Raw genomic sequence first — 24,698 nt, 5'->3', positions numbered from 1 at the left:
ATCTCGTCCCCAGTTGAAGAGACCACATTACTGAACCACCATCCACGGTCTTGGGTGGCTGGTCAAGTGCTTTGGTCTGTTTTATCCACAATCCCCTCCTTATTCTCTCTGATCAACAACATGCATTTGTGAGACAGCTGGCCAAGGTGAAAGGTTAATTCTATGGCCATGAAACTCAGCCCAGCTAAGAGACTCATAGGAGGGTTGAACCTTGTCACCTTGGCCCCATTAGCTCTAACCAACTGAGCTGACTAGCCCCAGACATTAGCCTTGGTTATAATCTCTAAGGGAAATAAAAATGGAAAGGCACCAACACAGGCCCTATGCGCTTTAGTGTATAAACACCAGGATTTTTTTTTTTAATAATATTTGAGATGAAGGTATGCTGTTTCGCCCATAACAGGAAAGAAATAGGCAAGAAGTAACACGATATGACCTCTGGAGCTGGACTCCAAGTGGGTTCAAATCCCTGTTCTACCATTTAACAGCTGTATGACCTTGAGCAAATTACTTCACTTACTTGAACCTCAGTCTCAAAATCTGTAAATTAGGATAAATCTATTCCATTCCTTAAAGGATTATTAGGAGGATTATGTGAAACGATTTATGTCAATGGATTTAGCACTTAGGCCTAGCTCATGAGAAGTAGCAATAAATAGACGCTATTATTACCACCTTTAAAAGGACCGAATCACCTCAGAAAATGCAGCCCCCCTCTCACGTTAGCATGAAGACAATGTAATTCTGTAGCATAAAGTATTTTTGCCTTGTAATTCATCAGAAAACAGGCCTCTTACACCTTGACTGAAAATTTGAGCCTGTGGTGGAGATGGCCTGGGTCAGGTTTTTGTCCTTGAGAAGAGATTTGTAAATTAATAATTTCAGAAGCTAAAAAATATGATTCAGCTAACTGAAACTCATCATACTGGGATACTCCCAGGAATATATTTCTCAAGGGAGATACACCCAATATAATGCTAAATAATTGCAAAGGTATTAGGACTTGGCCTCACCGAGGGCTTCCCACCAACGCTGTAACAGATCAGGAGGAGAAAGGGAGGCGGGGGAGGGAGACTTAGGGTCACGGGCAGGGGCAAGCGGCTTGGAGAATGGACACAGGGCACGGCGCAGGCATAGCTTGCCTCCTGGACCAGACACTGACGCCCGTGTCAAGAACGGGCCTAGGCCTGCTCACATGCTGACTCAGCCCCGGGTTTGGAGAAGAGCCACCGCAAAGTTTACTGAGAGTCACACGGCAACAGCTCCAGAGGCCAGCGCAGAAAGCGACTGAGCCAGCCTCCAGATCCCTGCCCCACGGTTCATGTGACCATAGTCCACATGGTCCTAGGCTTGACATCTCAGGACGCCCCAGTGAAAAGGATTTCCATGGTGACCACCTGGAAGGCACCTCTGTGACCAAACACAATGACCCCTCGCCTCCCCAGACTCCTGGCTCTTAACCTCTAAGACCTTTCTGGGCAGATCCAGCTTGGGGAAGCCAGATCCCCAAGTCAATAGGGTGTTATGGTCATTCACAGAAGGCCTGTAAGCTCTCCCTCCCGCACCTTCTTCTCCTGCATGCCTCCCTTCTTGTGACAGGTCATTTGTAACTGTCTCGTGGGTTTTATTTCCTCGTGGTGGGCACAATTCAATGCTGTTCTAACTAACAGAGTCCTTGTCCAGAAAACAAAACCACACAAAAGTCAGTCTGGCTCCTTTGGCCACGTTTAGTGACTGCTTCACGTCACCACCTTGTCGATCCAATCAATGGTGCCACGGTCGGCTGTTAGTAAAGCTGGATAAAAACAAATTGATCACAAAAGGGTCAATTTGGTACCTAACATTTAGAAGGCCAGCATTTGAACGCTTGTCATCTGTGGGGAATCAACACCCTATAAAATCAGGAATATTCCACCTTAACAAAGTCATTTGCCTGAAAGAAGGTGAAATTACTCTAGAAATACCATGTTATTGATTCATTACTTTTATATCGGGGCAGAGGAAATCAGATATGGAGAAAAAAAAAGAATGAATTAGGTTTTTAAAAAATTCCTTGTGGTTATTGGAAAGATTATTTCAACCGCAAGTAGAAGTGGAAATACAGCGGTCAACAAGACCAGGCTAACCCACAGATTGTTAATAAAAGGAAAAGAAATGAGCTCCAACCAAATGCTCTTTCTTATTTTAAACCACTGGCTACTCCATGCAGAAATCGTGTCCATAAGCTTTCTCTGGCTACCTGAGAAATACATAGTATTGAAGAGTCCTCACCACCAAAGAACAAAGGGCGTAGTTACAGAGTCTAGCCATCACGAGCAAGGAAGCCAGCCTAAGCCACCAACTGGTCATGCCCTTCCAAACCTGCTCATCACGACCCTGTGCATTCTAACGAGGCCCAATTTAGCTCGGCCGTTCCTATGAGCTGCTTCGACATTGCAGGAGGCAGAGCAAAGTAACAGAGCAGACTCTTCACCAGCCAGTTGGCAAAAACCAATGATCTAGGTAGCAAGCAACGATGGAGGCGCCCGAAGTCACATGTCAGTAGAACGAGAGAGATGGGGAAGTGGGAAAAGGGATGGGAGCCAGAGAGAAAGAAAGAACAGACGAGAAAGGTCCAGCCGAAGAAAAAAGAGGTGTCTATGGGCTGACCTGTTTGTGTGGGCCTGAAGTCAAGAAGGCAGCCTGGGTAGGTACTGGAAGAACCATGGTCCTGAGACCTGTGTCCCAAGCCTTTGTTATATTATAGGTCTGTGTCCTTTGGTCAAGTTACGTAATTGCTCTTTGCCTCACTACGCTCGTGCATAAAAATGAGAGGGTTGCAGTAAATGGTGTCCAAAATATACTGACCCTCTCTCAGAGCACCCGTGTTGAGCTTTCGCGTACTTGCAACCATTGAAGGTCCCCAACTCAGGGAATGACAGAATTGTACCTTGATTCCTGACTGTTATGGAGGAAAGGATTATCCTCGGTTTCCCCTGTTGTGTGCTTTTGTTTCCCCCATCAGACATCCCACAGGAATATCGTAGAACAGTTATCCTCGGAGTTTATGGAGTTTACCTACTCAACCCTACTTCTCTGGCAAGGCAAGGAGTATGTGCCAGGTCTCCCCGGGTTTGGGGACCCCCTGGGATCACCACATCCCAGGCTCCAGGAGGAGAGAACCTGAAGGGCAATGCAAAGACAGCCCCCCAGGGAAAAGACCAGCACGAGGCGAGCACCTGTTCTGCAGTCATCCTGACCAGACTGAGGGCTTGGTCGGGGCCTGACGTAGAGTCTGGTTTCCTTGTGTCTTCCCCAAGGCAACCTCACCAGAGACGGAAGCGAGACAGGGAAATTTATATTGCTGTCGCCAAAATGTACTTACTTATTTGTTCATTTATTTAAAATGTGGAGGGGTTACTCAATGGGTTAAGCAGCTGACTCTTGAGCTCAGCTCAGGTCTGGATTTCAGGGTTGTGGGTTCAGGCCCTGCCCTGGGCTCCGCACTGGGTGTGCAGCCTACCTTAGAAATAAAACAATACGGAACGCTCACTCTAGAACAGGCACCGTGTTCCTGGTGCTCCTGGTCCCGGGAGACCTCCGAGCTCTCACATACGCACGACACAACCGCCAAGACAGCACTGATCCATACACCATCTACGGGCTCTCTCAGGAGGAGCAAGTGGACGATAAGAACAGCTTCCCTGCATTACTGGTACTGGAGCTGGTCCTTAAGAAAGAAACACTTGCCAGGTGGTGTGGAGTCAGGGAAGGCATTCAAGGCAGAGGACAGGGTGGTAGAGCTCAAAGTCAGCAAAGGGTGTGACCTCCTCTGAGAAGAGTGACAAGTTCAGTGCAGTTGGTATAAAATGCCTCCCTTCACAGGCCAACAACACAGCTTTCGGTATAAATACCTAGGTGATGGCGTCAGATGGCTTGCCTATAGGCCTGGTAACAAAGCAGTATGAGTAGAAAATTGGAACATGAGGCCTGAGCACAAGCCACTTAAATCTTTTGCAACTGACCCAGAAAGAGGAACCCGGGAAGAGAAAATACATTTGGGGACGCCTGGGTGGCTCAGTTGTTAGGCGTCTGCCTTGGGCTCAGGTCATGATCCCAGGGTCCTCAGATCAAGAACCACATTCAGCCCCTTGCTCAGCAAGGAGTCTGCTTCTCCCTCTGCCTGGCGCTCCCCCTGCTTGTGCACTCGCGCGTGCTCTCTCTCTCTGGGAAATAAATAAATAATAAAATCTTTAAAAAAAAGAAAACATATTTGTAATTTGTAAAAATATTTCTGGGAGGACTTTTTAAAGGAAATTCTCATACGGTGTTCTCTACTTGCCAAGGACTGTTCAAAGCATGCTGGGTATGCTAACTCATGTAACGTGCTCAATAATCCTATGAGGTAGGTCTAGTGTTCCTCATACTTCACAGAATATGTAGGTCTAGTTAGTATTCCTCATCCTCAACAGAGCAGGAACTGAGGGAGGGAGTTCAAATAACCTGCCCAAGGTTAACCCATCCATTAAAAACAGGGCCAGGCTTGGGAAGCCGCATTGGACTTCAGCTGCAGGCCTCTTAACCACTCACGAGGCATTGGTAACAGCCCCCTTCAGAAAGCCAGAGGGACTGGGTAGCTGGGGACAGCCGTGGGAGAGGCCCATCACGTTCCCCATCTCCTCCTCACCACGGGCACTGAGTGCTCCCAGTGCGTGCCGGCTAACTTTCCACTACAAAATCTTCGGTGCCTTTTTAATTCCAAACAAATGTAAATACAGAAATGAGACCGTTCTGAAATTTTCAGGGTACAGGTACTGTTCACAAAGGCCACAGGGAGCAGCTGGAGGGGAGGGAGCCCCCAGACCCATCAGACCCCAGCCAAGCAGACAGGCCAAGTGCAGCCAGAGCTCAAACACAGCAGGGGAACCAGGGCAGCAAGGCATGGCTGGACTCCAGCCTAGGAGACAGACTCGGTCACCCAAAAGCACCCCGCACCCCAGCCAAAGACCCCTCTTCCCTTTCTACTGTGACTTCCAGAGTTCAGTCCCCACCACTGGGCCTTCCAAGGCCATGCACTGTAAATGAAAACAATGGCCACGCACCCCAGCAAGACGGCTCTAAAGGGGCAGCCGCCAAGCCTCCTTCCACAAGAGCATTTCCCAACACGGAAAGGTTGGCTTAGGCACCTGGAAGTGGCAGGGCCAAGCAGAAAAAAAAAGCCTCCCTCCTCTCTGACTCCCAGCTCCAGCCCCTCTTCGAACTCCCCCATCCCCCCCACCTTCTTGAACTAAGAGCCCATCTATTATACCACGCCATGGTTCATTTCAGCAAAAATCAACTAGCATTCTTCTGACCTGGGGCAAAAAATTCCCTCATTGAGATCCTGAAAAATAACATTACATCATGTTGCCCGTGTCAGGTTTATAAATGGGCCAGGGGGAGGCTGGGGTGTAACCCGACACTATCAAAACACTGGCCCTCAGAGAAGAAAGGAGGCCATTGTGGCAGGCTGTCAGCTCCCCTCTGGCTGGAGGTGAAGTGGGATGCGGGCAATGTTAGTGGGAGGCCAGGCCCACGACAGGCCCTCACTCCCTTGAGCTCCCAAGTCAGGCAGCTACCCTCCTGAACCGGGCTGTCCCCACTTCCTGTGGGACAGGTCACCCTCCTTTCTATTCTCCGGGCAGAGAGGACGAGGGAAGTCATTTTTATTCCCATGCCTGAAAGCAAACAAGCAGTTAGGTCAAGGCTGGCAAATCCAGGGGACAGTTTCATGTGTCCGTCCCCCTCCCCAGCAGGCCACTGGCTTCTCTAAACACACAACCAAAAAGAGGCCTGATCCCCAGTGATCATGTACACACGAGAGTAACAATTTTAATTCAAAGACAGAAATGTGAACATGGCCCAAAGCTAGAGGGGGGAAAAGAAAAACCCAAGAAGGGTCAAGTGAGCATCCAACCATAAAGCAAGAAATCCTGAAATCTGAAAAAGAGAGGGGGAAAAAAAGGCATTTCAAAGTGAAGGACTGGGGGTCCGATGGAGAGACAAGAAAAGTGACAAAAAGACCGTGGGAGGATTACGAAGCCGGGACACCACCAACCAAAAGTCCTGGCACAAAGATTAAAACATTTTAATGGATAAAAGGAGAAGAAAAAGGATTTATGGTGAGAGAAAGTTCAGGAAATAGAAAGCCAGACAAATGTAAGCCAGCCTGACTGGAGACAGAATTCATTCTGCTGGGCAAACCTTTAATTTGATTTTCTCTGTTCTTTCTTCCCCATCTCCCGGCTCTGGGCTTCTAAGGACCGGGGCGCATGCAAATGTGCTACCCGCCAGAGCCAGCCAGCCAGTCCCCGCCCCGGGGGTGGCCTTGGCGCCAGCCCTGTGACCCTCCAGGACCCGGGGCCTGAGCTCTGTGGCCAAGCAGAGAACGCGGGACCCCGCGCAGAGCTGAACACTTGGGTTTCTCCCGGTGTTCTCACTTCCACCAAGTTGTGGCTAATCCAATCATCGCTCCACCAGGAACTTAACCTCTTACAAAAGCTCTCCCCACCCACCCCCAGTGCCTTCTGGGCCTAATCCACCAGCAATTAAGCAAGCAGGCCGTCCGGACCACTGGTTGCTGGTTGCTACACTCTGCTTTTATGTGAACCTCCCCACGTTTTCTTTGGAACTCAACAGGGACCCCCTCCACTAAAGTGGAATGGTGCCCCGTGGCCCAAGTGCATCGCCCTTCAAAAGAGCTTTCCCACAGAGCCCTGGAACCAGCCCCCTCCCGGGTTCAAAGAAGGGAAGGGGAGGGGCAGTGGACCACCCTCCAACTCCCAGCTTACATTCCCCTCACAATTCCAGGCCCTCAAGGCTCCCGTTCTGCGGGAGACCGTTGTTGGCGCCAGAGTGCGCCGCATTAAGGCCTGCAGGCTGATGGCAGGCGGGGACACAGGGGGCAGGGGAGGCCACGGAGGGGGCGGCCATCATGCGCCTCAGTACGGAACCTCATGGAACAAAAGGAGACGCACAGGCGCAGAGGGCTGGGGCCCTTCCGTACAGGACACCGTGAACCCGGCCAAGCCTTGGGTGCACCGGAGCCTCTGTCCCCTTCTGTCACTCTGTCAGGCAGCATCTGCTCTGACACCTCTAAGTCATGGGGCTTCCTTGTCTGCAGAAGATGCCCCTGCACGAATTCCCCTCTTCTTACTGTAGCCCCCACTCCCCCCCACACACACACCGAACTCACTCAGCACTTTTCACTGAATAACCACAGAGTACAGACTCTGCGACAATCACTGGACTGGGTACTGGGAACACAGTGATAAGCAAAATCGGGATGGTCTCCACCCCTAAACTCTCTTGCCTTCCTTTCCCCTTCCCTGTTTCCAAGGCTCTTGCCAAAGGCAACAGAAAGGTTTTAGGTGGTTTCTTGCAATCCACTGGCTCACAGTGATTTGCCCCAAGAGCAATGTCCTGGAAGAGGCTGAGCGTCTGGGGAATGGGGCGAGGAAGGCCTCAGGGTGCCTGAGGACAGAAAGGGAATTTGGAGGGTAGAACACGGTTAACAAAGAAGCATCCAGGAACACGAAAATGGGGATTTGGGCAATTTCCCTCCACGTTTTTCAGACAGTAATACAGGTTGATTCTCAAGAAGCAAGTACTGGTCCTTATCCAAATTGTCCCGGGTGCTGAAGCTCGATGAGGTTACAGGGAAAGGCCATGTCCAACCAACAACCACAATTTTATGTTCTTAGATATTCAGTCTCTTGCTCTGAATGTATCACTTTCTCAGGAAAAAAAAAAAAATAGTGCTAGGAGAGGCCTCCTGGAAAGGAACACCTCTGTCTCTGGATTTATTTTTTAATGAATGAGTAAAGGGGAATTTATTGTTTGAAAAAATGTCTGTTTCACATCAACTCTTTTTCCTTGTTTTCCCCCAGACAGTGGAGCTCCAAAGAGACCAAGAGCAGATGTTTTATATTTCAGGAGAGAGCAGTCTCCCCCAATTCCTGAAGGATTCCAGGAATTCTTCTACTTAACAAAAATTAGCTACAGAGAAAGAATCATGAATCATGAATGGGAGCTCGTGAAACCTCTGGGAGCCAATCATTTCTTCCTCCTCCTACCACCCCAAGCGCTGCCTGGTGCCTACTGAGTTGCATGGAGAAACCTCCTGAAAAAAGCAAGGCATCAGGCTCTTCCAGTTGCCCAAGAGCAGGGCCACGTTCTGTGATGTGAGAAGCCGGCCCCGCACCACACTCTCAAGAGCTAAGGTGGGAGTCAGCCCTGTGTACCGCTCCCATCTCAGTTTCCGCTTTGTTAATCCTTCGAATCACATACATCTCTGTTACCTCGTCTGCCCCCATGGAGACAACAACCTACCACCCGCCTCTCCAGCTGGAGAAATGCAAAGATCAAGTGAGACGTGAGCGTCGTCTGAGAAGCGAAACCCTCACACAACAAGTGAAAGGCATTCGTATGATGATCGTGGACACATGGTGGGCGTTCTGTTTACAGGGGCTCTGGGCTAACCAGAGCTCTCCTGCACGTGTGGGCAGGGTGAGCAGAGGCACACAACACGGAGGCCGACCTCCGCGGGGCTCGCAAAGGCTGCCCATCCCTGGTCGGGTCCCTTTGAAGGCTGCTGCAAGCTTTAACCATTCAACGTTTATTCGATGAACACTTTTGAGTACCTGGCACAGGGCTGGGCACGTGTTGGGTGCTCAGTAAATATCTGCTGAATACTGAATGAATGAGTGCCTAATGCAGAGATGAAAACTACATGGCAAGTTGCCACCCGTCTCTGGTCCTGAACCCGCACCAGAAACCATTCATGGACTAAGGCACACTTCTCTGAAGACCTTGGACTCAGCTCAGAATTCCGAGACTTGGCAGATGAAATGAAACTCCTCCGCCATTCCTGACCGGGGCACAAAGATAAAGCACACTTGCACCTTGTTTTCATGGAGCTCACAAACTAATGGGAGAAGGAGAGTAAACAGAAAAACGTAGCATGATACAGGATAGAAGAGAGGTAGAGGAGTCCAGAAGAAGGACCATGACACTTCCTGATGTGGACGAAACTACAGCTCTCAAACTCGCCTTGGCTTTGAAGATGCAACCCCCTCCAGGTGTCCCTCCTGCCTCTCTGACAATCCTTCCCTCATCCGCTCTTCTACTGGCCTATTTTGGCGTTCTCGGGGCTCTGCCCTGGCCCTCCTCTACTCTACACAGCTTTTCTTGTATCATCGTGTTCCTTCCTGTCACATCAGTTGCTCTTCACATGCTGATGACCCCCACATCAATGGCTCCAGCCCTGACCCTTCTCTGAAGCTGCAGACATAGATTTCCAGCTGCCCCGCAGACCTGGGTACACAACAGGCTACTCAGAACCCAGCTCATCCTCCTCACAGCTCTGCTCAGCCTCTGAGACTCCTGGTGTCCTGCAAGCATTAGTACTCGAGTCTTCCAAAACTAGAAATGCTTAGCTTTGACAAAATCGGACCCTGGGATGGCCCTGGACTCTGGCCACAGACATCACATGACTCGAGGCCCCTGCACATGCTGCATACCCAGCCTCCAATATGCCACACACTCGTTCTGTAGCTATGCCTTTGTATCCTTCAAGATCTACTGAAACTCGATTCTGACGTCACTTTGGACTCCTTCCCCAAAACCTCACCGCAGAGTTAGCGAGGTCATGTTCTGGAAATAAATGAGCTTACAAGATTCTAAAATTCCTCTCTCTCATCAAAGAAATTAAGTTATAATAAGGCAGCAAAAACGTTTACACAACGTATTTTATACAACATTTGCAAATACCATTAGTCCCCATGCACAAGTAAAGCATTAACTGTCTCAAGCAGTCATTAAATAAACATGGAGCCCTTGCCGAATGGCAGAGAATGCTCTAGGGCTAGGACAGAGCAGTAAGACCAAGTCTGTGCTATGGAAGAGCTTATCTGCCAGTCTCAAAGGAATGGCTCAGCCACACACCGAGACACATCTTCAGCTTATAACTAAGAATTCTTTCTATTAAAATTTAATGCAGTCTTCCCTAGCAGTTCATTTTGTCTGCCAAGTCCTTTATGACGATTTTGATAAGTTATTTATTACTTATGGATGCCACAGGAATAAGTGGATGGCATAAGCAAGGACTTGCAGGACAGAATGAAGAGGCCACGTTCACTTCTGATTTGTTAAAACAAACTCATTAGATCCTGTGACAAAAAGTCATCACCACGTGTGGGCCTGCATGACAGGGCCCGGCACCAGGAGGCGTCCAGTACAGATGCCTGGTGAGTATGTGAATGAATGAACGAACGAACGAATGAACGAATACCAGGGTGGAAGAGGCCTCCGACGTCAAATCGTCATCCTGAGAATCATGGGCGCCCTGTGCAGTTTCAATGCAATGCAGACAGGTAAGAAGGCAACTGCGTTTCTAGAACCTGACTCCTCCTCAGTGTCCCCATTTCTAAAATAAGATTAAATGAGATCATGTACGAAGCGCTTTGCACTATGCCTGGCAAACAGTAGGGGCTTAAGATTACTATGTTGTCCTTTCTTAGCTACAGTCCAGTTACTAAACTGAAAAGCAGACCACACTAAACTTAAAACTCAGAGCATATAAGCTAGACGTCACCAGGAAGCCCTCGCAACCCAAGCTGGTGGAATACGTACGTGTTCTCCACACAATCTGTCCTAAGTCCTCTATTTGAGAAGAAATGTCTTGTTGGCAAAGCCAACCACACCTTAGACAAACTCAGAAGTTTGTTATCTTAAAAAAAAAAAAAAAAACCCATTACCTCGCACAGTGACTAGTGCCACTTAAAAACGTGTATTATACACGGAGCTACACAAGGACTTCTTCGGGAAACACATGAATATTTTTGTAGCTTCTTCTGAGGATCCATATTTTCACGTACAAGTTTCACACAAGGTGAACTACCCCGACCCAGGTGAAAACACACCAGCGCTGGGAGGGGCAGCCCCTGGGCTACATCTGGCCAGTGTCCCTCTAGGACAAAATCACATTCTTCTCCAGTTTTAATTTGTAAAGCATGGGACAGAGCTGAACTTTCTGCACATTCTGTTTAACTTAGACAGTTATTCAAAATTCCTCTCTTTTGCAAGCAACCATCCCGAACTTGGCGTAGAGAGAAAGAAAGCAAGCAAACACAAAGAGAGAAAAGAAAAAATGGGGAAAAAAAAGAATAAACTGTTTTGGCCCTGCCTTTTGTAGAGAGAAAAAAAATTATCTCTGCTTTCCCAGTCTCGTTATTCCCGCTGAGTTCCTAGTGGCTACTTTTAGAAAAATCTGGAGGGGTGGGGGCGGAGTGGGCTGGAAAGAAGGAAGGAAAGAGATGAAGATAAGGGAGGTGGGGAAAAGAGCTGCAGAAGAGAAGGAGGAAGGAGTGCTGAAACCCGACACTCAGGAACTCGGGCCTGCGGCCTTCTGCACTGAACCCTCGCCAGCCCAGGGAGGGCCTCCCTCATCAACGTCTCATACGTTTGGCCCCTAATTTACAGCCAGCAAACGGCGCACATTCTACAAGTACCTTTGGGGACCTCTGAGGACAGAAAGAAATGTGAGAGAAGAAATGAGGTACCTGGAGAGCTCCCTCAAAGGCAAGAGCCCTTTCCTGCAAGTGAGCCATTTAGCCCATTACATGTTGTCTGTTTGGACTTCAGGGGACGGGGAGGGGGGTAGAGTGGAGGACACAGAGCCAGGGGGCCTGGGAGGGCTGCTGCAAGGGGCTGGGGTGCCAGGGAGGGAGGCAGTACACAGGCTCGGGGTCTGGGGGGGCGGCGTGGGGCTGGGGGCAAGTGCTGTGCAGACACGGCTCACAGCAGAGACTTTTCCCGAACAAGCAACTAAATAAACAAGAATATCAGAAAACAAAATAAAATACAATGAAACCCCACGAACACAACCGTAGCCTAGGCCTTTTCTGGAGTGCTGACACAGAGGCTGACACAGAGAGCGCATTTTCTAAAGGATGAGAACGCAGTAGAACCCTGAAGTTCGCCCGAAGCGGCAGAAACTGAAACCCGGCTGGGGGGGCGTGGGGGGGTCATGGCTTGGAGCGGGGGCTCCCTCTGGGCAGTCATTGCAGCAAATCTTCCTTCTCTTTCTCCCAGTCTGCTTCCCTTCAGCCCAAACGTACCTGCGTGCACGGGGAACAGCATGGGGCTCCACAGACCAGGGCCTAGGAACTGGTTAGGCGGCTTTTCTCCCCAGGCCCCAATGAACAATCCACGGGCCAAAACACAGGTATCCTGGAGAGAAGACAGAACCCCCTTCTCCTCCAGCAGGAGAATGGGACAAGGGAGGCTAAACAGATTACCTTTTAACTAACAGCTTTACCTAAATGGATTAACAGTGAGGATTAACTTTCCAAGCCGCAGAGGCGGCCCCGCTGCTCTCAGCCAGGACTGGGAAGGAGGAAAGGACAGAGTCTTGTCCAACTAGCTTCCTTCTCAAAGGCGCTCCCTGGAGTCTGCCCAGAAGTGGCCCTGGGGAAAATGAACCCCACCAGCTACGGGGTCTCATCTTTAGATTATCCAGCCGCGACATGTAGCGCTTATGATCTTCAGGGAAATGCAGCGAGAGCTCAGAGTGAGGCAGGTGGCAGGGATGGGGAGAAGGGGGTGTCCTCCACAGAGGCCGATGGGGGGGGTATGCCACACCAGACACGCCCTGTCCCCCAAGACTCATGCCCCATCTCCCGCAGAAAAGAGCTGTACATGTTGATTCCAGCACATCCGTTCTTTTCCCCCAACCCCATCAGCTGCGGTAAAACCCCCACCACCTTCACCGTGGGCTTACCTGCCAGCGGATGAGGCTTCCTGCACAACCCCTTTAACCACAGGTCAAATGCCTCAGAAGGCACTACAAAGTGACTTCTCCCCACTCTCCTCGGTGTTATTGGAAGCAGAGGAAATTTCGTAGCTCGAAAGGTGGTGACTATTGAATAAAGCACCTGCTTAAATTCACTGCTCCACTCTGGTGTTCTGAAGGCAGAGCGAGCTCTGATTTGTATGAAATACAAGCCATTCTTCGGGTGTGAAAATCATCACTGTGGACCCATCAAAAGCGATCCGTTTGGATTACTCCAGTCTCGGATCGACCCGGGAATACCCCGAGTACACTGTGAGACTAGAAACAAACACGACGCGGCCAGACCACGTCAGGGATGGCGTCTGTGGCCCAGGCACAGGCCCACGGCGGGTGTGCACTGGCCCAGGGCTTTAACAGTGAAGCTACACTGCTCTAAGCAGGCATGGTGGTATCCCAGTCACTGGGAAAGTGCTAGAACACTGTTTGCTGTGTGTTGAGAGAGGGGAATATATAGGTCGACTTGAATTAAAAAGCAGTAACATGGTTTAGGTCTTTAATACTTCCATCATTTTAGTCTAAACACTGCAGGGATGAGACATCTGGGGTTCGGCGGGGGGGGGGGGGGTTGTTGTTGTTGTTGTTGTTGTTTTTAGGACAGTCCTGACTCACACATTCTATCCAAATTTTCCCATAAATACACTCACAATTCTCAGGCCCACCAGACTAAATTGAGATTTAGGAAGCAGGAACAACCATACTTAATTACTCAGCATCAGGCGAGGTCCCGCAGATTGCCAGGGTGACTAGGGTCTGTGGCACTGCCCCCAAACTGGCCGCTGTGAATTAAAATTTGCTTTGGAAAAGAACGGCTCCTGAGGTCTGAGTTGCATACACACACTGGCTTCAACTTTTGTTGGCTTGTTTCAAAAGAGAACAGAAGCTTTTTAAGAAAAGGAGGGAACATGGGGGATGGGGGCTGCACAAAGCCTGCTCTTTGCTCAGCAAACCAATAGGGAAAGTAAGACGAAGAAAGGACACCCGCCAGGACGTATCCCCAGTCTTCCTCAATTCCAGCGGCAGGCTTTTAGAAAGGGTGCAGTTTCTTTAGTCCAAGCCTCCCCAGGCACTTCTATTAGAGCAGGGAGAAAAGAGACAAGTGTCCTCCCAACCTCCAGCATCCCCACTGCATGCCCAGTTGTCCCCATCTCAGCCCGTGTCCCTCCCCCACCCTGAGGGACTGCCCCACTCCAGGCTGCTTTTGTAAGTCTCGACCCTCACAAGAAAAATGATGGGTTTGAACTATTAACCCTTCCCCCAAAAAGGACTAAAATGAAGAAGAGGGCACTGACAAAATATTCACATGGGAATACAGTAAAAAAATAATAATAATAAGAAGAAGAGGCTAAACATGGGCCCAGCAGTTCCAGACCCGCCCGAAAAAAGAGAAGAGAAACACAACTGCAGGCAGGAGTGGGCGAGCAGAGCGAGAGACTGGGGTCAAGCCCAGGATCTATTAAGAAAGAATTACACAGTTCAGAGAAAACCCGGCGTTCATGCTGACGACATTGGAGAGCAAGGTTGGGGTAAAGAGTGGTGTTGGACAGGAGATCTTGAGGGACAGATGGAAAGGGAAAAAAGGAATCCGTTGATTAGCCTGCTGACTCTTCTTTGCTCAGAAACCAGGAGGAAAAGGACACAGTAAACGGAGCTCTGGGTAAAGGAACACCATTTTGTCTACGGTCAGGGGAGGGGTTGGTATGGACGCAGACCAGGATTCAAATTCAAGCTCAGCCACATACCTGTTGAATAACCCAAGGCAAGTCAGTTCACCTTTTTTGAGCCTCCGTTTCTTGTGTGAAAGGGGATAATGATACCTCTCTGTCTTACCTCCAGGTGGTTTTAAAGGTCAAATCTGATAACACAAATGAAATTTGCTGTAAACTCTAAGGTACTACACAAATGTCAAGCTATTTTAGGTAGAAAGCTCTTCATGAAAAATGTGGCTGCCCAGGTAGCCCTTCAAACAGTGCGGAAGGATAAAAGGGGCAGAGCGGACGGAGCTGGGGAGGGAGGCTCCTGCGGCCCAGGGATAAGACGGATGACAGAACCAGATGTGCACAGGTCCTCCAAGGACCTCACCACCTAATGAGGGCTCTGGTCATCCAACTAAAGACCACTTAGCACTAGCTCATTCATCAGAAAAATCTGGAAATTAAACTAGCTCACCTCCAGGGGTTGACTTCTAGCTGTAAAAGTGTATGGCTGGCATCTGTGAGGGTGGAAGAGGAAAGATACCCCAGAAGCCACAGACAACGAAAGTCTAAGTCTTAGGCCCTCCACCAGGTGCCTTTGACCCCACCCAACTCCAGTCTATAATTCTGCTCTGGGTTCCACCACCCTATAGGAAGGTAGGGAGGAAAAAAGAAGAGGAAAAGGAAAAGAGAGAGAAAGAGAAACATATACTTATTCTAGTAGTCAGAATAAACAAATAAACAAATAAACAGACAAAACCCAGAAATCCAGAATCGGGAACCCTACAGAAGTATGGCAACGATTCAGATCAGTTTCCTAATAGGCCAAGTCTTCTCAAGGGCCCAGAGTTACAAGCTACAAACTCCCTCCTCTAAGGGATCACATAGCCACAAGACCCCAAAACAAAGGCCATGAAAAGGCCATTCTTGAAGTCCTAACATGTGGAAGAAACGTAAGGAATTTGTTAAGGAAAAGTACATACCAGGTCCTGGCTTCAAGGCCACACCTTCAGAATCACCATAGTTGGGGACATCCAGATGGCTGTAATTGGTCTTCTTATGGCCACATAAAGAATTGGGAAATTCTTGCCTTTTGGCCAAAAATTTGAAAGTGACAATTATCTCTGCACCCCTCCCAAAAGCTCCTTTATAGATACCATTATTCCAACAAGTCGAGATCATTCCACCTCTTCAAAGAACTATGTTGTATTTTCCAACCATCAATGCTTGATGTCACCACCTACCTTCTAAGGAGGTGACTATCTTCCCAGATAACCACCAACTCAGTTCCTTCCAGAAAAGACTGGGAGAGGGGAGGCTCTTCCTCATTGGCCCTTTTGGGCCACATAAACCCATCTCAGCTGAAGGAACGAAATAACCGGCAATACACAAAATGTAAACATATTTTCAAATTGTTAATTGCAATGACCATTCCCCAAAAGAAATCTCACTGTAGGGCAATTTATACAAAAAAACAAAGCAAAACAAAGACCAACAAGAACCCCTATCTCAAAGCCCGGGTGCTGGAGCACCCCTTCATAAATCCCTATGACTGCCAGGAACACAGACAAAGACAAGTCATTGATCCAAGTCAAGAAACCAGGCTCACAACCCAGAAGTGCCACTTAAGTGCTGTGTGGACCTGGCCAAGACACTACATTTCTCTGATCCCCAGCTTCCTCCTGGATATATATACATATTTTTTTTAATTTTGGAGAAATTGAGTACCATAAGTGGGGGTGGGGGGAAGCTTAGAACTTAGTATGGAAAGAAAATTAGCGTGAAACAGTAGTGGCCAATAGAGTAACACCCTAATTCTCAAGACACTATCGTGTAGTTACTATGATCCCTATTTAAAACCTAAGGAAACAGAAGCCGAAAAGTTAAAGGCTCTATCTAAAATCAGGATGAATGAACCAGAAGCTTCTATCCCACCAACAAGTGCTCTCTGACTAGATCCAAGTTCTTCCCCATCCTATGGGCTGGGCAGCTCTGTAATAATATCACAGGGATCCTGAAAGTCATTCAAGAATGCCAACAGTGCACGGTAAAAACATCCTATGAACCCACATGTCAATGAAATAAAACTACAGCCAGTGCTTCCCTTGTATTTGTCCTTCGTGTCTCAGTCTAACACTAAAACCGGCCTGAAACAATGGACTTTCTTTTACTAGGAAATTCTACTTTCTATTCTTCTAATCTATGTTCAGGGTGCCATATTGGACTCCACCAAAGCCCTAGGAATTATAACCTTTGGAGTCTTTTGTCAGCTGCATTTCCCTAGAACATATTTTTCCTAGCCAGCCCAGGCTAGGTGTCTCTTTCTGTCATTTTTTTCTTATGAGCCCATTGGCAAGGACAGAGTCTAATTCCGTGTTCTTTAGAGCACCCTTCATACTGTTGTTGATTAACACTAAATAATAATGATGTTTATAATAATGGCTGTCAATAATCATAACCATAACCATCATCACCATAAATAAGATTTCCCACTGGTGGTTTCTTGAAGCCAGTGAATATACAGTCATCGTATCAGTATGGAGATCACCTCCTAAAAGCAAAGCTGAGCTGGGCGGTGACAATGAGCAAATCAATCATACATAACGTGCCAAAAGTAGTGATTAATAAATGGCTCTTCTTTAAAAAAAAAGAAAAAAAAGACTCCCAGAGTCATCACCCAGCCAGGTAACTGACCTTGTTTTCCATTAAGGCGGCTCAGTCTTAGCTTCAAGAGACATCATTCATGTCATCCTCAACGGCATTACCACCAGCTTGCCACCATGGGACCATTACTGACAACTGCTCGACTGGCACTACCCACTTGGCTCACCAATGCAGTTTGCCAAGGGCGCTGCACACAGTTGCTGGGGATTTTTAGGGAGAGTCCTGTCCAGATGTACAGGATAGTGAGAGGCACATTGCGAGCAGCAAGGCCCCCACTGCACTGAAGGGAAGTCTGCACAGCAGGAATACCATGGATTTCTGCTTCCCCTGGAGCAAGGACGTGCTCAGGAATCAGAAGCTCTCTCTGCTATTGGAAAGAGTAGGATGTAACTTTGGGGACAGGCATGGCACTCTCTTAAAGCCCATTAACAGTAGGAGCCCTCTCTAAGCCCAAACTATAGAGTGTAAGAGGGAAGATATAAAATGATAGCAGAAATCAAGTTCTTTTGTCTTCATGTTAAAGACAGTTGAGTGCATCAGGGAGCCTGCATGTCTCAGGCGGTTAAGGTCATGATGTCGGTGTCCTGGGATCGTGTCCTGCATCGGGCTCCCTGCTCACTGGGGAGCCTGCTTCTCCCTCTCCCTCTGCCCCTCCCCACTCTCGCACACACTGTCTCTCTCTCAAATAAAATCTTTAAAAAAAAAAAAAGACAGTTGAGTGTAGACAGCACAGTGACAAGGGCTCTGAAGGCAGACTTGTTTCACTTTTGCCACATATTAATCCTAATTCTAGGCCTCAGTGTTCTAATCTGTCAAATTTAACAGACAAGCTGTTGAGCTGTCCAATAAGGTAACCACCAGACACGTGTGGCACAGAGCACTTGAAATGTGGGCTAATCTGAACCGAGTTGTGCTGTAGGAGTAAAATGCACACCCAATTTCAATAACTGAGTAAAAAAAAAAAAAAAACGGAAATGTAAAATCTCATTAGTAATTTTTATGTTGCTTACAAATTGAAATAATACTCTAGATATACTGGGATAGTCTTAACATTAATTTCACCTGTTTCTTTTTGCCTTTTTTAACATGATAATTGCAAGTTTTAAATTTTCTATTGAAATTGAGAATCTCTCTTCCTCTCGGTGCCAGAGCAGATGATCTCTAAAGTCTCCCCTGCAACTTTCACATTCTGTGTTTCATTCTGTGCTTCGAAATGACCTTCCCATAGCAAGTTAGTGGCAGAAAGGATTTAAATCTTTTCCTTATAGAGATCCAATTTCCTTACCTCTAAAATGGGGATAATGCCACCTTTGATGGGAGATGAAATAGGAAAGTGACTTGAAATTAATAAAGTGCTATGCATATTAGGTTATTATAATTATTATACTGTTCTATGATTTTTCCAGGAGGTCCTACCAAGAAACAGCAACCTGGGAATGGCAGCAGTAAAGTTGGAAAAGTTAGCTTCTCCCACAGGGAGAGAACATCAGCCTAACCCCTTTACCAAGTGTGTAGGCACGTTAGGAACCCTGAGAGAATGGGGAGCTGAACCTCTCACGCAGAGCCGGGGGAGAAACCGACAGTAACAGGAAGTGCCTGCTCTGGGCGTGGAAAGCACCTTGGTCCCCAGAGCACAAGGCACTTTATCCTTTACAGGAGACATGATGACATGCACTGACCTAGCAATAGCTAAAAAAGAAGAAAATTAGTAGTATTTTTACGAAGTAGTGGTGATCATTTGCTACTTTTCTGGCCTTCTCAACAACTTTTGGAGGTAAGCCAAATACCCTTATTTTTACAGATTAAAAACAGAGAGGTTAAGTAACTTCCGCTGGTCATGCAGCTAGGAACCACAAGAGCTGGAACTGACACCCATGTCTCCCTACCCGATGAGTTCTTCCCATGGCGGGGAACAAGGGGAGAGAATGTGGGGCCGACTTGGTATTTCTAACCTTCAAGGGTGCAGCTTCATCCTGGAGTAGCCCTGGGAGCTGCGTCCACCTAACATGTGGCAAATTAAAGTGCAACCACAGCAAACCACCCACAGTCAAAATCCAATAAGATAATTGCGTCTGGATCTATAAATAAGTAGGTTGGGTTTCAAAAGAATGTCAGCGCTGTGTGCCACAGATGCTGAGAAAGTGCTAGCTGCCAATGGGGGGGGGGGCAGGGAGGAACCTGTCATGACCCAGGGCTCATGAGAAACCCCAGCAGGAGGCTTCATCGTCAGCAAGGCAAGTGGGGTTGGGTGGGGCAGGTTTTGGGGGGACTGGCTGCCACAGGAGGCGGACGACTCAACTCGGGAGCCATGGTGTGGTGGGCGGGAGGGGGAAATCCCTGACCTCTGGCCGGCCACCTACGGTCATGGATCCTGCGCTGCTTTCCAAGGTGCTGTGTGGAGGTGCCAGGCCGATCTCCTCTCGTTCCCCCTGAACCAGGCTAGCCTCTGCCCCAAAGCCTCCACTGCCAGCTTCGGCACCTGCTCACCCCCACGGCGAGCAGAAACAATGCTCACAACCACAGCCCCAGCGCCTTCTTTCCTGAGCCTTGAGAATTCAATGGCCGTCCAGGGACGATCATGACTTTGGACTGTCGGGCAACAGGGCAAACTGGGAGCAATGGGAGCTACTCTGTGAATCCCTAGAAACTCAACTGAGAAGGCTGGCACGGAGGTTTACAAGTTAGATGAAGTGTTTCTACTCCGTTTCCTAGGACACACTGGCTGGACAGGAAAAGCCGTATCTGGACTCTCCTACAGAAACCGGGAGCCCAGAAAGGATCTTGTGTGCTAGGATTCCCTGCCACCTGCTCTCAGAACCGCAGACGTAAAACCCGACTTGCTCGCTCGAACAAAGACCCTCCTCCCCATCTCCCTCCCGCTCCCCCGCCCCCACCCCCTTCATCTGCCTTCCCCCAGCCACATTAACTACTCAGAAACACAGCCACTCCACTCTAGACTTACTCAGGAATCACATTCTTAGAATAACTCATCAATTATACCTGTCAACTTGCCAAAAGTGCCACAGGGGAGGTGGAAAGTCTAGACGGCAGCTAACTGCAGCAGCACGGCTCCCCTCTTCACAGAGGCCCCCAACTTTTTGCAAATGGCCTTCACAAGTTCACAAGAAACAAGAATCCAAGGAACACAGGCATGCCGGGCATGGAGTGTAGACCAGGTCACCAAGCTACCCTTGAGCCCGGGGGAAACGCATGGCTCTCTCCGTCTCTCTGCTCGGAGACTAGGAGAACTGTCTGCTAACAGGCTGTTCCGCCACAAAAAGCCTGGGTTAGGAAACGTTGAAAAGAAATGTCACCTTATTACTTAAATATGCACACAAACCCATCGTCAATAAAAGTGCTGCCAAGAAAGCAGCGCCATGACAGACATACTTTTTAATTAATTGGCAAGGATCATTAGTAATTAAAACATTTATTGGAAAGTTTATTCTCCTAAGCGGGATAAATATCCCCATCCCTATGAGCGCAACTAAGTTGGTGAGAAAGTCCTCTTTATGTCAACCTGTGAAAAAGTAAGCGTTCCTAGCCTGCAATGATTCGGGATCCAATTTATCCAGGATCCTAATTAATAAGGTTGTCCCTCATTCCCAAAACCCTCTGTGAACAGAGCCGTCCTATAAAAACCTCACTGGAAACGTGCCCTATTTCCACGATAATGCAGGTAACTATCTACTGAGCTGATCTTAGGCAAGTTATTTTAATCACCCTGTGCTTCAATTTTCTCGACTGTTAAAAAACAACGATTCCCACCTCCTAGGCCAGTTGTGCAGATCACATGAGCTAATCCGTATGAGTGCGGATGAAATCCACATGAACTCCATACATGTTACAAGTGCTCGCATGCAAACTTTTCAGTTTCACCAACCCACAACATCCCTGCAAGAAGTACATTTTGCTCTTTATTTGGTTTACACTGTATTTCACAAATCCACAGTCAGGAGAAACAGCACCCCAGCTGTCCTGACTCCTCGGATCAACCCCTGTTCACCCCAATGGAAAGAGCTCCAGAGTCCCCTCATCACCCACCCTGAAGGGCTGGGTGACAGCATCCCCTTCAGAAGTCACCGAGTTCACTATGATTCTGGCGATTTAGGGGAGGAAGAGGCAATCGGTCTGATCACGTTGCCAAGCAAGATGTCACACTGTTGTCCTCCTACTTCAGGCTCACCAAAGATGGCACCGCACAACTGGACGTCTTCCCCACAATTCGGGAGATTGGGAGTCACGGCAGGGGCGTGTGAAGCGAGCAGGACAAGTGAGCTGGCCCAGAGCCGCCCCCAGCACTAAACAAACAGCAGGCAGCCCCCCCAGGGGTCTGCACAATCGCAGGAGGGGCCCCCTTCCCAGTGAGAGCCTGTGGAGGCGGTTCAGGCAGCGGTCACTGTGAGAGACCTTGGAAAAGTCACTTCACCTCCCTGCCCAGCCATCCAATCCTGGCAACGGGAATAAGAGAAGCATTCGTCAGGCCCCCTTCCCGTGGTGACAGGTGGATAATATCACCTCCACCCTAAATACCTCGCAGGGATGTGAGAGGATGGATGGGCCGGCATTACAGTCAATATTCTCCTCTCCGGCAATAAACAACTCACCTTTTGGAGGTAAACGGGCTCTTTCCAGGGCACCAGGGGGTCATTTAGCACTCCGCAAGAAGTAATTTGCTCTATGGTCCTCTGGTGTCCTGAGAAGTGTAATCCACCTCCAAAAGGTGAACCCTTAACTCCCAGAGAATTTGTTTCCTCGCAGTAGGATCAGAAAGCATCCGTGTTTTCCGCTTCAGGAAAAAGCACCCCAGCTCTCCTCTTCCGGCCTCCTCTCTGCCCCCAGCCAGCCGCGTCTCCTCACAGCTCGCCCTGACTCTCCTCCCTCAAACAGAAACCAGATGAACCCATCGGCAAACAACTGGGGAGCTCACAGTGTGTGCCTGGGGAAACGAAAACAAAAATCCTTTCTGGGGCCGCCACCCTCCGCCCTCCTCCTGCCTCCGGCCTCCCCTCCGAGGCTGCGGAGGGCCCAGCCAGTTAATGGGAACAACCCTTCTCCCTTCCCCTCCCTCCCCCACGGCCCCTCGCCCGGCTGGGTCCTCAGCATTTGATTCCTGTCTGTCACTGAGTGATGAGGACAAAGGGTGAGGAGTCAGGAAAAGGTCTGCGCCACTTTGTTCGGAGTCTGGATGCGAACTTTGGATGAACTCTTCGTCAGGGAGGGGGCTGGGGAGGCGAGGGGAGGCCAGCAAGGAGAAACCCGCGGCTCGAGGCTCAGGCCTCAAAAAAAAAAAAAAAAAAAGATCCTCTTTAAACAACAGAAAGGGGGAAAAAAGGGGGTGGGTTAGAAGAGTAGAAATAGCCTCCCTCAGCCCCCTTAGGAAAAAAAAAAAAAAAAAGAGGGCACGGTGGGGGTAAAGGGGGTGTGCTTAAGAAAACAGAAGGCCCTGGGCTCGGCTCTCAGACAAGGCTGCTGGGCCCATGCTGTGGGCTGCCAGCCAAGAGCTGGTTCTGCTTCTCCCCCCTCCAGCCGGCTCTCTTTCTCCCTCTGTTTTTTTCCCCCTAAACCAAAGGGAATTCCTAATAAAGCCACAGTAGACTCGTGGAGAACAGAGGGAAGGGAGAAGAAACCCAGGGTGGGAAAAGACAGATCAAACTCATGGCTTTCTGGAAACCCCAAATTACAGACATGCACACACGCCCGTGAAATTAGAGCACCCTTCACCGCATGTGTGAACCCAACTGCACGAACCCAAAAACGTTTTGTCCTGAGCCTGTGTCTCTTTCCCCTCATCGGTGTGTCTGCATGGGCTTGCATGTACGGCCCGGCAACTTTTCCTGTGTGCCTTTTCCCCCTACCCTACAGTTCTCAAAAAAAAAAAAAAAAAAAAAAAACACCATTAACATACAGTTGGAACCATAGCAAAAGCCAGTTTGTCTTCTTTGTGCTCAATAAAACCTAGCTAAAACTCTTCCACCTCCACTTACCATCGATTTTTCTATTGTACTCTACAGGCGTGTGTATCGCACTCATCAGATTGTCTTTCATTCTGCGAACCTCTCTGACCACATCTGGACGTGAGGTTTTTCAGCTCCCGGGGATGGGTATCCCTGCTTCCTTCAATTATTTTGCGCCCACATGCAATCATGCAGTCACTTTCCTGCTGGCCTCTGCCCTTTGGTCTTGGCCTCTGAGTTTGATTTCAGTTCCCAAGAACTCAGGTCTCCGTCCCCACATGGAGAGCGAGAGCAGAGAGGTGCTGAGGGCTCCCTGCAGCCCCACGACTCCTTCCCCTCTCAACCTGCATCTAAGTCGTGAACTTAAGCAACCTGGTGGGAGATTCACACTCCTGGGGCTGGAGGGGGGGGGCTGCCACAACATCTGGTGCTTGGGCTCCCCACCTCTCCTGGGAGCACCCCCTGGTGTGATGGCCGATGCTGTCTCCCCCAAGAGCTGTCTCCCCCAAGCAAGAGTGGAGGGCCGCTGCACACAGCAGCTCTATGCCTGTGTCTCAAATTCACAAAAAAATCTCTGACAAAGACAGACAGATAGATGGGCCAACTAGATGGGCCTTCATTTATCTTCTGAGGAACTGGAATGAGTGAATCCATGTATGGAAAACCTCTCATGTTGCCTTCCTATGAATAGGAAAATAAACTCCATACATCGAATACGTGGGCCTGATGTCCTAGCTCTAAGAAAATCGGTCGCCCCAAAACCAACAACAACAACAAAGGCGGAAAATAGACCTTCCCGTTACAAAGTGAGTATTGCCATTATAAAAAGGGCTCTTCACCCTAAAAAGGAATGCTCCAAGCCTTGCCTTGCAGAGGCCTTGGTAATCACTCAGGTCTAACCCCTTCCCCTAAAGATGAAGCAGCCAAGACCTGGAGTCTAAGCCACTTACAAGTTACCACTGTCCACCACGCCCCTTCGGTGTCCTCTCGGCCGTACACGCGCTTCCAAGAAGCTGGGGGGTGTCCTCTAACAGGGGACACAGGTAGCGCATAGCACGCACACGCACGTGCGTACAGGGGAAAGACAACCCCACGCCTTACCTGAAGACATAGCTGCAGCTGATGCCTCCTGGCCTGTGCGTGAAACCAGGAAAGGTGAAATGGGGACACACACCAACACAACCCAACAACGAGCCACAAGTGCTATCTCGCTTGCCGACACCGTCCTGCGCATTCCTCGGCTGTGCGGTGCGAGGGGCTCTGAGGCTGACGTTCAAGTGTCCACCTCCAGACAAAATCCTGGCGGGCAGCTGCCACTGTGGGCAGCTACCCTCTATGTTCCAGTCCTGTGTGTGGATAACAGTGTGGCCACCCCATCATCTAACTCCCAATCTCACCCCTCTTTCCCACCTTCTTGGGGTCTCCAGCTCCATACCCGCTGCCTGCCCCTCCTCCAAGGCCAAGTGCCACAGGATTTCTCAACCTGCGCCGTGTCCTAAACCAGCCCTCCACACA

At 49.1% G+C, this 24,698-nt stretch overlaps 1 protein-coding gene across 6 annotated transcripts in view; it reads right to left on the bottom strand.

Moving 5' to 3' along the window:
* The window catches only part of PBX1 (PBX homeobox 1), a 281,772-nt gene that overhangs the window by 231,813 nt on the left and 25,261 nt on the right, over positions 1-24,698 (bottom strand). The window contains exon 1 of one of the 6 annotated variants that reach the window (XM_045809684.2): positions 12,138-24,693. The exons of the other annotated variants lie outside the window; for them this stretch is intronic. Within the exon in view, the coding sequence (XP_045665640.1) occupies positions 12,138-12,159 (22 nt within the window). The 5' untranslated portion in view covers positions 12,160-24,693. Of the gene's footprint in view, positions 1-12,137; positions 24,694-24,698 lie in introns of those variants that run through there. 6 annotated transcript variants of the gene reach the window in all.

The sequence above is a fragment of the Ursus americanus genome, chromosome 2 (assembly GCF_024610735.1).
Source record: "Ursus americanus isolate L20-20 chromosome 2, mUrsAme1.1.p, whole genome shotgun sequence".
NCBI classification, from domain to species: Eukaryota; Metazoa; Chordata; class Mammalia; order Carnivora; family Ursidae; genus Ursus; species Ursus americanus.
This window is presented reverse-complemented; position numbering and strand designations above follow the sequence as displayed.